We start from the raw sequence: 19,178 nt of genomic DNA on the forward strand, positions 1-19,178 counted from the left end.
TATGCTGGAGTATAAATACTATTTCTTGCTTTACAAAAACTTCTAATGTCCAATTTCTCATCATTCTATCTCTAAATTCACTTTTTGGGGTCTGAACCATTCCGACATAATACGTTTTGAGACGGAGGGTCACAAATACACATAATATAGTTTCTGAATTATATAATATATACAAATGTTTATCAATTTAGTACATTAGAGATGAAATCAGTTAAATGATATAGTTTTTGTTGTTTGTTTTGTTTGTTGTTTGTTGTTGTTTTGTGCGTGTGTGTGTGTGTGTGTGTGTGTGTGTGTTGTGTGTGTTTTATTTTGTTTTTTGTTTTGTTTGTTTGGGGTTTTTTTTGGGAAAGAAGCTAACTTTTTAAATTTTACAACTGGTGTTGTCTCGATTTGTTAACTTTTATTTCCGTTTCGATCAATATTTGTTTTTCTTTATTTATATATTTATCTGCCAATATTTTATGGATGTTGAAGTAGAAATACATTTTCTTCCTTGCCATTTTGTTCATGTTTCATAATTAATTAATTTGGATTTTTAAAAACCAATTATTATACAAACATTTTCCTCTTTTTGTATTAACTCTAAATTATTCTTTTTATTTTTATTTTGTTCATGAGTAGCTTTCCCTTCAGACGAAAATATTGTTATCCTTATTACACCCATTGTACTTAACACAATGATTATCTCTACCATCGTGGTTTTCATCATCATCATCATCACCATCATCATCATCATCATCATCATCATCATCATCATCATCATCATCATCATCGCCATCAACATCATCATCATCATCATCACCATCAAGATCATCATCATCAATACCATCGTCGTATCATTAAAACCATCATTTTAAAAATATCAACATTATGATAATCATCAAATCATCATCACCATCATCATCATCATCATCATCATCATCATCATCATCATCATCATCATCATCATCATCATCATCATCATCATCAACAACATTGTCACTATAACAATCACCTTTATCATAATAATATGAGAGAAAGATCTCTGTTGTTTACAGTGTGATTCGTAACTGCTGAATTTAAAATTGGTTTCAATGCTGTATAAGTATTTAAACTGCTGAAATAAAACTGCCCAAAGTTTTTTAAAGTTCACCAAAGTTATTTACTGAAATATAATTCAATATTATTGTATTTATTTGATTAATATGTTGATTTGAGAAAATCAATTTGAACACACAGACTTGATAGTTTCTCGCACATCAATCTTGACATTGTTATGTTTATTGTTTTCCTTTTGTTACTGTCAAAATGTAACTTAACAAGTCTGAAACCAAAACGAAATGGTTTGTTTATATCCCCCCACCAAATCCAAGCATCAGTAACACACTTTATAGTCACCTGGAACAACTACAAAAACGTCTCTAACTTCTACGTCATGACACAAGACCCAAGGGATAGAGCTCAGGTGGTCGCTGGTTTGGATAAGTAAGTAAGTAAGTAAGTAAGTTTATGTCCTGTTTGATTATCAAAAATCAGATATTTCAATAAATGAATAAATAAATTCTATGATTTCTATGGAGTCTTTAAGATGAAAGATATTTCATTTTCTCTTTTATTTACATGAAAATGAGTTGTGGCCATATTAAATGACTTTAAAAGTCTTTGTCATTTGTTGTAATTCTACATATACAGTTTCTTTAATTTAAAATGGCAAAGTAAATTTTGTTATTATTCTTTTATTATGTATTAAATTATATTAATACTACAAGGAGAATTATAGAACTGAGGCACAATCATTGTGACAAATTCATTTTTATTTACGATAAATTATATATAGAGTATCTGAGAGCAATATGTTCTTCCGTAGTGGGAAGGGAGGTCACTTACTGTGTTTATTATTATTATTAAATGTGTGTCGTGTTAATTAATTGCACACATTTATATTTTCCATCCAGTAATGACAGAAAAAATATGCCTTATTGGTAAAAATATCCTCACCGATGTCAGTGAACCCAAATAATATGCTTGTATTTTTTGCAAATTAAGAATCATTTGTAACATGTGAATGTCTGTTTTGGAGAGAAAGATAAAGTGAGTAAATGGGACTCATATATAAGGGAATAAAACAAAACAAGTAAATACGAAATATGTTACATGTAGAAGAAGGTCAAAGGCCGAAACGTCGTTTGTTTTGTGATTGCGTATATTATGTATACGCTATAACCAAATGAAAATAATAATAATAATAACAATTATTATTATTATTATTATTATTATTATTATTATTATTTATTATTATTATTATTATTATTATTATTATTATTATTATTATTATTATTATTATTATTATTATTATTATTATTATTATTATTATTATTATTATTTATTATTTATTATTATTATTATTATTATTATTATTATTATTATTATTATTATTATTATTATTATTATTATTATTATTATTATTATTTTATTATTATTATTATTATTATTTATTATTATTATTATTATTATTATTATTTTATTTATTATTATATGAGTCATATTTACTCACTTTTTTATCTTTCTCTCCATCTTATTTGCTCATTCAGACACCTCTAGTTTTTGAACGTATGGTTTGATTTCCATGTAAATTTGAAGTATACAGATTGACGATTGACCGAATGTTAAAACATTGTTTGTTGTTATGGTTATTGTTGAATGAATACATTTATGTAACGTTTAGATGTTAGGATTGTTAAAGCCAGTTGTCTTTTGAGAAACTAGAGAGAAGTAAGTTATGAGCCAGTTCCAGTTTTGTGAAAATTGCCAAAATGTAATTATATATTTATAATTCACACCACAATGCCAAAATACAGTTGTGATTTTAAGATAATTTTAAGAACCTTTTTTCTTTTACTCTGTATGAAAGCAATGACTTACCTGGATATACAATATCATCGTTTTTCTTCCACAAACATTTCATATTGTTAGCCTTCTTAATTCAATGTTTACAATAAACAAATTGGAAATTCTTTATATATTGTTTTCTTTAAATCTATTAATCTTTAAACTCTCACTTTAAAAAAATAGTTGAGCTTTTATATAGCGCAATATACACAAAACGTGCTTAAAGCGCTTTACAAAGGGTCCCTGACCAACAGCAAACATGTAACATGTAGGACAAGACACGACAACGCTGTCAACGGCTAGGTACTCAATTTACACATACTGAGTACGGTGAGAGAATGTGAGTAAAGAGCCTTTTCCAAGGACTCAACTATGCGCCGAGCGAGGGTGGCTCGAGCCCAGGACCTTCCGATCCGAAAGCGAGTGTCATACCACAAGACCACATAGCCGCATTGATTGTATTTGACGCTGGGTCTTATGTGATGAGTGGAGTTCCCTTTAAGTTGAGGGGACGTTGGCCCTATTGGGTGGGTTGGTGTCCACTGACCTGCCACGGTGACCAGAGTGGTCACTTGCTGTGTCTTCTATCTTCGAGGGAACGTTGGCCCTCCCTGGGTAGGTGGGAGTCCTCTGACATTCCACGGTGACCAGAGTGGTCACTTGCTGTGTCTTCTATCTTCGAGAGAACGTTGGCCCTCCTTGGGTGGGTGGAGTCCTCTGATCTCCCATGGTTAGCAGGGTGGTCAGGGTGGGAGTCCTCTGACATTCCACGGTGACCAGAGTGGTCACTTGCTGTGTCTTCTATCTTCGAGGGAACGTTGGCCCTCCTTGGGTGGGTGGGAGTCCTCTGATCTCCCATGGTTAGCAGGGTGGTCAGGGTGGGAGTCCTCTGACATTCCACGGTGACCAGAGTGGTCACTTGCTGTGTCTTCTATCTTCGAGAGAACGTTGGCCCTCCTTGGGTGGGTGGAGTCCTCTGATCTCCCATGGTTAGCAGGGTGGTCACTCACTGTCTTCTATCTCCCAGAATATTTGTTTTCCCTTTCCATTATGCTCTCTGTCTTTATTATTCTCAATTGAGATTGCTCTGGGGATGGGGGGGGGGGGGGCGAGTATTTCCTTGTAGTGGTAGGGATCAATAGTTGGAAGGGAGACAGACAAATGTATCGTACCATTTTTTAAGAAATATTTTTCGTGAATTTCATCTGATATGCACGTGTATAGTTATTAGCTTTGAATATATTGTACTTTCTGCGGGGGGGGGGGGGGGGGGGGGGGGTCCCGACCTCCTTTAGTGGGCAGGGAGGTACTTGTTGTGTCTTCTATCCTACTGTATCTGTTTTCCAATTCCTTTCTGTGTTTGTCTTTGAATGAGATTACTTAGTTTTGTCCTGACCCTGGCAGGAGGGAAATAGTCGAATGTATAGTTACAGTTGTGGAAGATGATATCTTTTTTCCTTGTAAATCATCTCTCTGTTATCTACTGGTTTTCATCTAAACATATGATTTTTAACATTTGAGTGTGTTCCTCTTAGTGGGATATTGTGCTGGTGTCTGGGTGAGACATTTAGGTAATCGCAAACTAAGTACACCGATAGTGTGCTCTTGGAATCTACATTTGTTCCCTATTTGGACCATTCCTCTCTGCCTTACTTTTTCCTTGTCCTTTTAATTGTACCTCTAGGATGTTTTTACTATCTAATTTTCTTCCTTTTTACTGGCGCTGATATAACATAAATGCGTTGCAAGCGCCGTAAAACCCTTATATTTGTATTTTGTACACATTTGAACGTGTGCTTCATAGCAGTTCCCTTTGCGTGTGTCTGGATGGGACTTTTAAGTAAATAGACACATCGCCAAAATGTTCGTGGAATTCTCTGTTCCCTATATTTTACTAGCTTTTATATAGCGCAATATCCACTAAACGTGCTCAAAGCGCTTTACAAAGGGTCCCTGACCTTATAACAGGATCTTTTGCTTCTGCCTGGATGGGACTTTTAGGTAATCTCAAAATGGACACATCGGCAAATTGATCACGGGATCTTCTCTTCCCTCTTTGTCTTGTCTTCAGATCTACGATGTTTTCTCTTTTCACCTTCCGTTTTACTGGCGCAAAAATGACATCGTGTCGCAGATGCCTTATTAAAAAAAATAAAGCATTTATATGACGAAGTCCCAGGTTTGAGAGATTCTGCCAAGATGAGGGTCATTTAAATCGATCGATATTATTTTGAAGGACGAGTTTTCTCGCCAAATTTTTTAATATTATGGGTTGTTCCAGGGTACGGCAGTATTGCTGTTGGTTAGGCAGGCACCCATTGTAAAGCGCTTTGAGTACGTTTAGTCGCTACTGCACTATTTGTGACCCATCGTCTCAAAACGGTATTATGTCGGAACGACCCAGATGCTTAAAAGCGGAAGTAAATGTTAAACTGGTCAAAAAATATAAATTGTTGGCATTAGCACCTTAAAATATGGTTGCCATTCTCCATAATAACTCATATAAACTCAACACAAGTCTGATATTTCTGGCCATAAATTCAATTTTCAACATCTTAACCAACCCGACTGAATACCGTTTTGAGGCGAAGCATCACATATGAATGCTGAAGAAAATATTTTCCGCCAGATCGAAGAGTCCCAGATTTTCAATCACTTCTTGGTGGAGAGTGGGGTTGGCCAGAAAATAAAATCCTTGTAACAACCCTGGATCAAAATAGGTCGCTTTGCTTGTGAGTTAAGTGCGATAGCAATTTAGCTACCACCCCGTTGAATGATATTATGTGCGGCTATGTGGTCTAGTGGTATAACACTCGCTTTCGGATCGGAATGAATGTCCTTGGTTCGAGCCTCGTTCGGCGCATAGTTGAGTCCTTGGAGAAGCCTCTTTTCTTATGTTCTCTCACCGTACTCAGGTGTAAAATGAGTCCCTGGCCGCTGGCAGCGTTGTCTCTGTTCGAAAAAAAAAATATTATAGCCTAACAGGCGTCATGTCCCGTTCTACATGTTAAATGTTGCTGTTGGCCAGGGACCCCTTGCCGAGTGCTTTGAGCACGTTTAGTGGATATTGCGCTATATAAAAGCTCAAAAGCTCAATTTATTAAGAAAATATAGCCACTGTTTGATATTGTTGATAAAATCTCAAGCCTGAGCTGATGTTAAGAGCCGAGGTGTTTCAGTCCTTAGACAGGTACAAGGGAAAAAACCACAGCTGTCCATTTTTGAAATGTTTGTGACTGCCCTCTTTGAGTGATATCATGGCATTAACCATAAACTTTACCTTTATAAATAGAAACTACAACGATAACTCTTTCACGGTTGTTTTTTTGTTTTGTTTTTTTTTGTTTTGTTTTTTTTTTTGTTCGATGTTATTTCTGTAGAGGGGTAATTTAGACGCATAACATCACTCAAGGGGCCAGTCACGAAAATTTAAAAAACTTGACATCTATGGTATTTTCCTTGTACTCTTCAGATATATTAAATGCTCATAAAGATTTGAAACCTGTATGGAGTGATGAAAAGACAATTAATTAAACACAACTCTCTGTCATTTTCACTTCCAACTTTATTCTTAAACATAGTCAAATTTCAGAGATACTGCCGTCATAGGACAAAAGATTGCATATCGATAATTTGGTCAAATTGACTTATTGGCATTGTCGTATTCTTGAGCGGAACCTGCAATTTTTCTATCTGGTTTTGTTGCTCCAAGTCAATATATCAATGGTTTATTACACAAAAAGCTTGATAGATTAAAAGATATAGGAGCAAACGGGATTTTCCTGTAAAAGTTTGTTTTTTTCCCTACATCCGGCCCTTTGTCTTAAGACGGCAGAATAGTTCTATTTATATTACACATCATAGCAGTGGCGGTTTATTTCATGGAGCAGCAGATCCTCCCCCCCCCCCCGCCCCCCGGGAACCACAACCTCAGAACATATGTATTTTGATATAATTAAAATTTGTTTTATTTCGAACAAAGAATCTTTATTGAGTGATTATTTTCTTAACTCTCTCCTTACAAACTCAAACTATAGGAAAATCGTCATATTCCTTGCGACACAACCAATATTTTTCTCATTCAAATTTCTTTTGTACATCATAAAATTTAAAGAAAATGAAAAGTGTGTTGTAGAGCATGTTTTGCTATTGCTAGAACTTACTCCTATTAGGTTTAAGTGATAAAAAATATGTTTTTGTGTTAATTGGGTATAAACTTTTTGGGGAAAAGCCTGAAAATGGCTGGTACGGAGAGAGTTAAGTGTACTTATGAATAAGAATGCCATCAAGCTGTTATGGCCATATTGTTGTAATGGAACTATTTTCAAACAAATCCTCAATATTTTCCTAGGCTTCCGGTGAATATTGCGCTATATAAAAACTATATAATCTTTTTAGGAGCCGCCACTGCATCAGAAAACAATCAAGAAAATTAACATTATAATTTACTTAAAAGGTTAAACATAGAGTCACGCATTCCATGCAAAATAGCTTTATCTTAAATCATTATGTACACATTTACAGTTTAGTAAGATATTTAGTGGAAATAAAATACTTCAACATAATGAATGTTACCATTACCACCCTGTACAATTAAGGAGTATACACAGCACAGACTATTTCAAATTAATTATCCCTTTACTTTACTAGATATTTTAACAAACTGTTTCAAACAAATATGTTTTCAAAAGAAAATTATAGTACATTAGTAAGCATTGATATAGATAAATATTCAACATATCTTTTCAAAATAATATATAAATAAATGATAAAATGAATAGATAAAACAGTTTAAATCGCTACAAAAAAAAAACAACCTAGAATGCCATCGCAATTGTGGTTTTAATTTTAAAGTGATAGCATAGATCTTTCCGCCACTCTCTGAAAAAAAAAACACGAATATTTCGGACAGAATATGCGTATTTTATATACTATATATGTATATTAAAAAAAAAATATATATATATATTATATTATATATATATATATATATATATATATATATATATATATATATATATATATATATATATTATATATATATATTCATACACATATAAATTTTTTTCTGAACTTGTCAGAAACTGTTTTAACCCCAACCTTTAAATACAGTGGCCATAAAATTAGGTACGTATAAAATTTCGAACTTCTTGAATATTACAAAATATGTATTCCCATTGTATGTCGAATTTAAAGAACAGTTTTCAACAGGGGCGGTTGGTCACATTGTATTTAAGGCGGCACAAATCCGAAATACAGAATCAAATTTTATTGGTCTAGTTAATTTAACTTAATTTGACCTACTTTGTATGTGTGTGTGTGTTGGTGTGTATGTGTGTGTGTGTGTGTGTGTGTGTGTGGAGGGGGGTATTGCAATTGTTTGAATATGTGCGTGTATTTGTGTGTGCGTGTATGTGTGTGTGTTAGAATATTAAGAGACGTACTCACAAAAGAACATCAATTATCTTGGACAAAACTTGTCTGTTAACTTTCACCTGTTCATTATAACGACTCACAGACGCAGCATGTCCTGTTTCCAACTTATATCTACAACGTTGAAAAGTTTATATTTAACAGCATCTGTGACATGGCTATTTGATTCAGAATGTTTCTCCAGTGCCTGAGAGATGTGCGCAATATCACTGAATCCTCCTGTTGTCCGTTATAGCATACATCACCAAAAATCAAGCAATAAAAACAATGAAGCGTTTTACGGCTTTCACTGGCAGTAAGCCATTCAACATTTTAAAAATAATCATTATTAAATCGGCGCTGTCTCCTCGGTGTGTTAGAAACTAAGTTAAAATTCACTGGTTTGTGTGGACCTAAATCTTTCACCCGATTTTCTCTTGAGGGGATAAGTGTCGGAATTGATTTTCAATTAAAAAATCAACATGATTCACGATTGGTTACAAATTACAGAAATAACTTTTTAAAATAAAATGATTCAAGATAAAAACAGGTAGGTTTCATAAACAATGACAACAGCGATAATACATTTTCTCTGAATACTAACGGTATGACACACAACTTTAGAATAATTGAATTTAAAAATCCACATTTAATTCCAAACGCAAAGCACTTGTTAACTTCACACACAATCAGCGACATCTTTATAATTATACTATTATTAGACAATGCACACAATACAAGTTGAGTAGGGATCGTTGGGAGTGTGCGGGGATGAAGGACTCCGTGGGGTCAGGGATTTTTATTTATAGTACCATGGGGCTCTTCTCGGTGCATACTTTGTTTACTGTTCTTTTTGATATTTAATATATATTTAAGCAAAACCAACAATGACAAAATATATATTTATTGCCATTCTCTTCATCCGTATATCTAAGTGAAGCAAAGCCTCTTCTTTCAGTGATAAAACTGATATGGTTTAATTTATCCCAAGTAGGACCTCAGGGCGTGCATCGCTAGTTTGGCCGTCTTGGCCTAATTATCTTAGCAGTGAAAGACAATAGTTAGTTGGGGAGGGAGGGTGGAGGGAGATGGGGAGTGGTAACTAACTTTCTTCAAGGTACAACAGAGTATAGGATAAGGACAGGACGGCCAAACGAATACTGGCTCATATAAACAAACAAAAACTTCCCCACCACACCACACCCTCCGCTCATTGTCACCCCGCGCAGGCAACGGGGGAAAGATGAAACGTGCCGATTTGACGCTACCTTCGCGGCGCGAAGCACGAGTCATCAAATGTTAAATTCAAAACAAAAAGCAGTATGTGCTAAATTTTTAATTTTATCAAAATTTTAAAATTGAAGTTTTTTGTTTGGTTGACATGCTACATGCTAATCTTCGGAAAATATAGGGCGGCACAAAACAACTTCGCTCTATTGACCGACCGCCGGTGGTTATCATTGCATTTTAAATGTTAAAAACAAAACAAAATCGCATTGAACTTTAAGTATGGCAATCTTAAACAAATTCTAAAATCCATAATGACACAACTTTCCACTGTTTTTACAGTAATGATTAATCTATAACAATGAGCAACCAATAAATATTTTAAAACAAAGTTTGCCATTCTAATTTATGTATTTAATAGAACATATCATATTAAATAAATTCAAAATAAATAGATAAATCAATATATAAAAATAGGGAATTATGAAGAAAAGAAAAGAAAAGAAAGGGAAAAAATATCAAAAATCTATATTTCCACTTAAAAGTATCTCCCCACTTTATACCTCTCAAACCATGCAATGGGTTATTTAGACCAATTGATCTTAAACCCTCTCCTTACCAATTAAAGGAGAATCGTCACATTCTTTACGATACAACGAACATTTTAGTTATTCAAATTTCTCTTGTACATCATAAAATTTTAAGAAAATGAACAGCATGTTTTGCTAAAAAAATTATGTATCGCAAGAACTTACTGCTATTGTGTTTGAGTGGTAAACAATCTATTTTTGTGTTAGTTGGGTGTGACGTTTTGGGGAAAATCCTAAAAATGAGTTGTAAGGAGAGAGTTAAATACCCTGTGTAGGTATTTAAATTTAATCATAATAATATCGTAAATTGAAAATTCCGTTATCCAGCATTATTTTGAATCTGTCTACAGAAGTAGTATTATCGGTTTCAAATTTGATAATGTTCTAAATTTTTACAGTTATGCTGATAAAAAAAAATCACCTTATGATAGTTTTGTATCTATCAATAAATATTTTAAGGAAATTTTTGTAGATACTCAAAAATGATATTTTAAAAAAATCAAACGTATTCAAGTCATCAACATGATGTCTAATTAATTCATAATAACTTATTCCAAAGATCATTTTTCTGTGTCCAAAAATGATCACATTGGAGAATGAAGAGGAAGCTCATAACAATAGATAATACATTTGCAATTTGTGACTATCGTCTCAAAACGATATTATGTCAAGATGAACAAGATACTAAAATGCCAAATTAAAACTAAACTGGTCAAAAATTTGAATTATTGCTATTTAGCATTCTAAGATATGATGATCATTCTCTTCAATAAATATACAAACTCATTGCAAGTCGGATATTTCTGTCAATAAATTCAATTTTCAGCATCTTAATTATTCCGACATAATCCCGTTTTGAGACCAGGGGTCACATTTTAAGATTCAATGGAATGCTTTTTGAATAAATTCTTTAACCAAATAACTGTCTTACTCTGGATAAATATGTATCTAAAAATTGGCCAAAAAACTCATTCTTCAGATTCTTAAGTCAATCGAATTAAATGACCCTCTGTTTGGAAAAAAAAACAACTCTCAAACCTGGGACTTCGAGAAGGCTTGATTACCACTTACAGCAAAATCGTCACATTTGTTACGACATAATATACATTTTTTCATATTCAGATCTATTTTGTACATCACAAACTTTGAAGAATGATCTTTGTTTAATTAATTAATAAGAACATAAAGTTGTTTTGTAGAGAGATTGTTTGAGTTAAAAAAAAAATATTTTTCTGCAGGGTAAGCCTGCCATTTTGGGAAAATACTGATGTCGATCGATATTTGAAGGACGAGTTTTCTGGTTAATTTTTTAAATAATATGGTTTTTTCCCCGATAATATGACAGAATCGATGCCTTCAATCTCCATTAAAACAACTCTCATAAAAAATACATTATTTACATGGACGGAATTACTTTTCAAGAAAAACATGTTAGTCAATATACAATGAAACCCCGTTATATCTCTCGCACTATACAGCTAGATAGCAGATCTCTGCTAGCACGAACAGTATTGAGTTAACTCACTCAATCCTAGAGATTTTTTGCTACTTTTCAAAATTGGAAACAAATGTATTAAAAATGAGCATTACAGAGATAGTTATTCAACTACCATTAACATGTTAAAATTAAGAACAATAGCGTTGATACTACACCTATAATTTGTCTCAGAAAAATGTAATGAATGGGCATGGGGTAAAAGTAATCCAGGGTATACTACGGATATAGTCGGTGTTAGGGTTGAGTGGGTTAATGACACATTTATCCGTTATAACTTTATTGCTAATTCCTTAAAATATTATTAATAAACAAGCAGTAATCGCCCCCCCCCCCCCCTCCAAATGAATTAAGAGGTTTTATTGTGATATATCGTCAATATTAAAATATGCAATAGAGACACACAGTGACACACACACACACACAAACACACACACACACACACACACACACACACACATTCATTATTTCCCTCTGTAATAACATTCTAGAACGACCCGCCACTCTACAGAGGCTGTAGAATCAGGATGACACCAAATAATAAAGAGAATCATTTCCTTCTTCAAACCCATTCATAAAAAGTAAATCTGATGAAAAGATTTTTTTCAATTATCAAACCTGTTCTAAAAACAATTAAATCTGACAAAGACAATTGTTTCAACTATCAAATTTATTAAAAAAACATTATCGCCTAATAAAGAGAATTGGTTCAACTATCAAACCTATTCATAAAAAATAAATCTGATAAAGAGAATTCTTTCAACTATCAAATTTATTATAAAAACAATGTCACCTATTAAAGGGAATTGTTTCAACATATTCATTTTAAAAATATGATAAGATAAAAAAATGTTCAAATTATTAATTCATTCTATAAACAATTAGGTCTAACAAAGAGAATTCTTCAACTATAAGACCTTTTTAGAATATGGTTTATGGTTGAACAAGTCCCTTTATTAGACCTTGATAAAGAGAACTGTTTCAACTATCAAACCTACTGTAAAACAATTAAGTGTGATAAAAGTCTTGATTCAATTATCAAACATATTCATAAAAACTAAATCTGATAAAGAGAATTGTTTCAATTATCAAATTTAATTTAACAACAATATCATCTGAAATAGAGAATTGTTTCAATTATTAAATTCATTCTAACAACAATATCATCTGAAAAAGAGAATAGATTTTGGCGAGTAATCTCATATCTCTATCATAATCATATGACTCTGGAAATACACTTATTTAGAAATTTGGCCAGAAAGTGTCATTCAAATATCCATCGATTTAAATGATCCTCATTTTGGCAAAAACAAAAAAAAAAAATACCTCTCAAATATGGGACCTGGCGAGGTTTTCTTTGTTAAGTCCCAGGTTTGAGAGTTTTTGCCAAGATGAGGGTCATTTAAATTTTTCAATATTGCGGCAGTTAACCGGCTAAGGTTGCAAATTTAGATGTCAGGTAGACATTTGTGAAAATAAGGATAAATATAGATGAGAAATAATATCTTTGAGGTCATAGGCTTCAACAGTCGTGACGTTATGTCCCTCGTAATGAAGCATGGTAACTTAGTAACTGGTTCTAAACTATCGGAACGATGGCGGACGCTCTTATGAAATACTTCTCCGACGAGCATAAAAGTGTATCCACAGGAGAAAAACATTATAAATCTGATCATATTTTGACTTTTATACATTCTGATCACATGACTTGTGAAAAAGTTCTAGCCAGCATGAAGAATGAAAGAACGAGTTTCTTTGTTTACAACCAAGCTGTTAGTTGCTGGGCGGACGTGACGTCAGACTATTGAATCCTATTGGAGGGGCAGCGTGACTCAGCGATACGGTCTTTGCTTCGTACCCGAAGAAAGGTACCGAGTTCGATCACCCGCCGCAACGCTGTGTCGCCTTGAGCAAGTCATCTCTGAATTGCGGCTAACGCCTGGGTTATTCCAGTTTACCCTTGAAATAGAACCTAAAGACAAAATTCCCCAATTGGATGAGTAAAGGACATTTTTATTTTATTTTATTTTTTTATTAATAAACGTATTGTTGAACTTCTGTTTTTTTTTATAATTTCTCGTTTGCTTTCAAGGTCGCGAAACAATTTGGGTACTTGTTCGGAAATCTGCCATTGCCGGTCCCTAGCCCGGATGAGAAAGGAGGAGGGTTAGGCGTAGGGCCAGCAACTCCACCCAGGAAAACACAAGCCGCTACAGAAACGTCGACGAAAGAAAACCCAATTACTACTGTTCTGGGAGAGGAAGGGTCTTTGCGACACATGACGCTTTGCAATGAAAGCCGAGAGGAAACTAAACACCTGGTGGCGAGACCTGGAGGCGGACATGAAGAGGATGGGACACACCTGAGGAGAGTTGGAGAAGATGGCCCAGGACAGAGGAAGATGGAGGACTGTTGTCGACGGCCTATGCTCCACTAGGAGTGACGGGAATAAGTAAGTAAGTTCGAAACTCCAACCATTGGAGTTCAAGAATCGTACATTACTGTCAGATTTAATTTCATATAAAATATGTAACCTTGGTCCCTGTTTAGAAAAAAACTCAAAACAACATCGGATGCAATTTGTGACCCTTCGCCTCAAAACGGTATTAAGTCGGGTTCGTAAAGTTGTTGAAAATTGAATTTATAGCCAGAAATATCAGACTTTTGTTGAGTTTATACGATTTATTGAGGAGAATGGCAACCATTTTTTAGGGTGCTGATGCCAACATTTTATATTTTTGACCAGTTTAACATTAAATTCGGCTTTTAAGCATGTAGTTCGTTCCGACATAATACCGTTTTGAGACGATGGGTCACATTTTTAAAAGTTGAATATTTTGAGTAATGGCTCCCGATCGACGTGTACTTATTTTCAGGTTTGATAACCCAATTCATAATGGGCTCATTGTTGTAATGGAAATCTCCAAAAAAAAAAAAAAAAAAAAAGAATAAAGTGAAACATTGTTTATAACATCAATGTTAAACTTGGCCCAAAATTGGATTCAGTAGTCTGATGTCACGCGCCCGGCAACGGTGGCCATCTTGGTTCTAAACGAAGAAAATCCTTACTTTTTATTCTTCATGCTGGCTAGAACTTTTCATTCCCTTTTCATATGCCTTGTGATCAGAATGTGTAAAAGTTAAAACATGATCAAATTAATGGGGGATTTTTCCTCTCGATACGCGTTTAAGCTAGCCGGAGAAATATTTCATACGGGCGCGCGCCATTGTTCCAATAGTTTAGAGCCAGTGTTACTAAGTTACCATACGTCATTAGGAAGGAAGTGACTTTACGACTGTTGAAGACTATTGGGTTTGGATGTCAGTCCTGCATATGTATGCACACGTCTCTCCCGATAGACCAAAAAGTGCAAAATTTCACTATTGTAAATAAAGAAAGAAAGAAAGAAAGAAAGAAAGAAAGAAAGAAATAATAAGATTTACAGAGCGCCAACGTAGCCATCGTTAACTTATAGGCTGACACTGACCAAAAAGTGACGTCAAAATGCCAGTCTTTGGCCACACAGAAAACAAATCGTGAGTTGTATTCAATAGTTCAACCAATAGATAGTTCGAAGATGACGTCACTCATGTCTTTGTTATTGTTTTTTGCCTTCCGCGTTTATGAGTAATGCTCACTGAACTGTATTAACCTGACTATGAACGTTCATGGATTCACACTTTTGTGTGTTGGTCCGTAATACTTCCGGATGGCAATGTTATGAGCTTCTTAGCCAAGCGCATACTATCTATAGGACCACTTGTTTCTATGAGCACTACTAACGACAACACATTAGGCGGTGCAAAAAACAAATAATGACGTCAAAATGCCAGTCTTTTTGGATTTCAGTGTCAGGCTATAACTTAACGATGGCTACGACGCCAATCTCCACCAAGCGTGTTCAATCACGCTTTACAAGGCGTTTGTTACATGAGAATTTTAAGGCAAAAAAAAAATAAAAATAAAGGGAAATCAGATTCACAATGTGGTTGCATTTGCACTGCTCAAAGCTCATCTCTGAGCTATCCCGAAGTAAAACGCTTCTCTATCGCCTAAATTGCTGTATTCAACATTTGTACAAGTCGATACCCGAACCTTGTCGTCTCGCCGGAGATAGAACACGCCATATTGGAAGACTGTGTCCACGGCTGGTTTTCTGATGCCGTTGAGGTAAAACCTGTGAAATAGAAACGAATGATAATGATGATGATGACGTCACTCAGCTCTTTGTTTATTTGATTTAGACTACCTAGGATTTGGGTGTTTAGTCCTAACTAAATTCTCTGAATCAGACTTTAAAAAGTATTAAACAAAATTGAATAGAACGGTTAAAAAATAAAGAACAAAATATCAAAACAAGCAACGTTTCGGGCTCAAAATCCTTGTTCAGCCAGCATCAAACAAAAAAATACAAATGAAAACATAAGTACATTATTTTTTAAAAAAACAGATCGACGAAAGAGAAATATTCAGAAGATTTTCACAACATTGCCACCCGGAAGTATAACAGAGGAACACATAAAACGATGTGTGACCTTGGACGCTTCTAGTCTGGTTAATACAGCTCAGTGAGAATCACTCATAAACGCAGATGGCAAAAATCAATAACAAAGATCTGAGTGATGTCAACTTCATTCTATTTATTGGCAGATTCTTAAGATTACGGGACGTAAAAGAGCGAGGACGGATGATCTTTAATGACGACCAGCATTTATTTAGACTAGAAAATAAGATGGCATCACTCTGACACATCCAGTCCTCTGGAGGACCGGTTTTACACTTCTAATGAAATAGGAATCCGATTTTTGACATCCCATTTTTTTCCGTGCGGCTATGTGGTCTAGTGGTATGACACTCGCTTTCGGATCGGAAGGTCCTGGGTTCGAGCCTCGCTCGGCGCATAGTTGAGTCCTTGGAGAAAGCTCTTTACTCACATTCTCTCACCGTACTCAGGTGTAAAATGAGTACCTGGCCGTTAACAGCGTTGTCTCTGTCCCAAAAATTTGTAATATCGCGTGACAGGCGTCATGTCTCGTCCTACATGTTATGTGTTGCTGTTGGCCAGGGACCCCTTGTAAAGCGCTTTGAGCACGTTTAGTTCAAGTTTTTTTGTTTTGTTTTTTGTTTCTTTTTTTCCCTAAAGATAGAATGAAGTTGACGTCACTCAGGCCGTTGTTATTGGGGGTTTTTTCGCCATCCGCGTTTATGAGTAATTCTCTCTAAACTGTATTAACCAGACTATAAACGTTTAAGGTTACACAGATGTTTGTTTGCGTGTTGGTCTGTTATACTTCTGGATGGCAATGTCGTGAGATTCTTAGTAGGCAAGCGCATACTATCTATAGATAGTATGCGGCTGTCGAAGGAGCTCATAACATTGCCATCCGGAAGTATAACGGACCAACACACAAAACTGTGTGTATCCATGAACGTTTATAGGTAGGCTAATACAGTTCAGTGAGCATTACTTATAAAAGCGGATGACAAAATAACTTCTTCTTCTTCTTCTTCTTCGTTCCTCCGATGGACATCTATGGCTGCAGTCCGATATCTGCTATGAAGTCTGTGGTCCGCTTTAGGTCCTCAGCCTCACCATAGAGCTTTGTGTTGAGTGTTGTAGGGGTAACCCAGTGGTTCGAACGTTGCACGTTGTATAATGGGCAATCCATAAGCACATGTAAAGTGGTTTCATGGTCGGTTCCACATGGGCAATAAGGGGTTGTTCCAATACCTAGCTTTGTAAACATATGTCCTCTTAGTCTATTGTGTCCTGTTCGGAGGCGGAATAGAGTGACTTGGCTACTTCGCTGAATGGCATGGATTGGATCCTGCTTGTTGTGTTCCAGGTGTGTGTCATTCCTTTCTTTGTCTATTTTTAGCTTTATTATTTTCTTTTGCTGATGGTAAGTGATTGACGACTTCGGTTGTTCCTTTTGGGCTCCTTCTTTGGCCAGTTGATCGGCAATTTCATTTCCATATATACCTACATGACTTGGAATCCACTGCAGCACGATTTTTCCTGTTTTATCAGATAAGTCCTCAAGGGCCTCCACAGTGTGTGCGGCTTCAAAGTCCTGGTAATTTTCAATAGACCGGAGAGCATCATCAGAGTCTGTCAAGTAAACCACATTTTTTTCGTATGTTCTGTGATCTCTGGATAGTTCTTTTGTTGCATTGAGGATGGCTTTTTCTTCAGTTTTAGTACTTGTGCACATTGAACCCACTGATACAGATATTTTTGCTTCTGTTTTATCTGTCCAGTGTATGAGTGCACCAGCACCTCCATTCATGTGGGGGCCGGAAACTGAGCCATCTGTATAAACTCTTATCCAGTTGGTCATTGGGTATTTTTTATCGATCATCTTCAGGGTTTGAGACAAAAAAAAACAATAACAAATACCCGAGTGACGTCAACTTCATTCTATCTATAGGGGTATTTTGAAAGTTATTCAACTTACTCGCTTTGCGTGAGAAAACTTGTGAGTAGTACTTTTTGTACACGGCCTCCCCGAATCAAAACGATTTTCTGTGCACAATAGTATGGGTAGGTTCTGTGGAGAGTAGCATAATTTGTTACAGACAGAAGGGCTGGAGAGAGGGGTGGCGAGGGGTGGGGGGATCGACATCAAGGGCTGCCGAATATCAATGCCTAATAACAAGTTACAGGTTTTTATTCACACTTGTCTGCGTCAAATCCTAAACAACCGATGGACAATAGGATTCAATATTCTGATGTCACGTCCGCCCAGTAACGAGCAGCTTGGTTCTAAACAAAGGAAATGAGTACTTTTTATTCTTCACGCTCGCTAGAACTTTTTCACATGTCATGTGATTAGAATGTATAAAGGTAAAAAAAAAGGAATTAGATTTATACTGTTTTTTTTCCTCTGGATACACTTTTATGTTCGTCTGAGAAGTATTCCATAAGGGCGTCCGCCATTGTTCCGATAGTTTAGAACCAGTTACTAAGTTATTATGCGTCATTACGACGGAAGTGAAGTCACGACTGTTGAATCCTATTGCCAGCGGACACCTATTGCAACAAAAAACGACCAAGAAAGTAGAAATGGATTGGACACAAACTGAGAAGAGACCCATTCATCACCACGACAGCACTTGGACTGACCCCCCCCCCCCCCACCCCCAAGTCCAGCGGCGAAGAGGACACCCAGCAACGACGTGGGGAAGAACGTGAAATATACCGAACTTTAAAATGTGTTAAATGTGGGGGGGGGGGGGAAGCCAGAGACCTTCCATGTGGAGATCTCCGGAGGACACCGCATGCTCCAGATGCAATGAAAAGGAATAAGCTAGTAAGTCGTAATATCAATGACACAACGTTGGCTGTGGATACCTTTACCTTTACCGATGTTCCACGTCGGACACGACGTTGGAGATCATGGTTCGCCAGCTCTCTCTCTCTCATCTACGAGTTTTGCACATTGATTTACGGGGCTTCCTACGTACGCTGCGACATTTCCAAGCCAGCTTGTCCTTCTTCGTCCTCGACCACGCTTGCCTTCTATCTTTCCCTCTGCAATGGTCATCTGTAGTGAGTCGTGCCCTCTGATGTGGCCGAAAT

General features: G+C 35.7%; 2 protein-coding genes across 2 annotated transcripts in view; one reads left to right on the forward strand and one right to left on the reverse strand.

Annotated features, from left to right (window-relative positions):
- The window catches only part of LOC144956097 (uncharacterized), a gene marked incomplete in the record, with an annotated part of 68,157 nt that extends 65,891 nt beyond the window's left edge, over nucleotides 1–2,266 (forward strand). Inside the window, 1 exon segment of the mRNA XM_078886445.1 lies at nucleotides 1,356–2,266.
- A 5,919-nt stretch (nucleotides 2,267–8,185) lies between these two features.
- Nucleotides 8,186–19,178, reverse strand: part of LOC144956099 (uncharacterized) — a 48,100-nt gene continuing 37,107 nt past the window's right edge. The window contains exons 7-8 of the mRNA XM_078886447.1: nucleotides 18,055–18,147; nucleotides 8,186–15,773 (exon numbers count right to left, since the gene is read on the reverse strand). Of these exons, the coding sequence (XP_078742573.1) occupies nucleotides 15,608–15,773; nucleotides 18,055–18,147 (259 nt within the window). The 3' untranslated portion in view covers nucleotides 8,186–15,607. The remainder of the gene's footprint in view (nucleotides 15,774–18,054; nucleotides 18,148–19,178) is intronic.

Source organism: Berghia stephanieae, chromosome 10 (genome assembly GCF_034508935.2).
Source record: "Berghia stephanieae isolate SIO BIC M18660-M18661 chromosome 10, UCSD_Bste_1.3, whole genome shotgun sequence".
NCBI classification, from domain to species: Eukaryota; Metazoa; Mollusca; class Gastropoda; order Nudibranchia; family Aeolidiidae; genus Berghia; species Berghia stephanieae.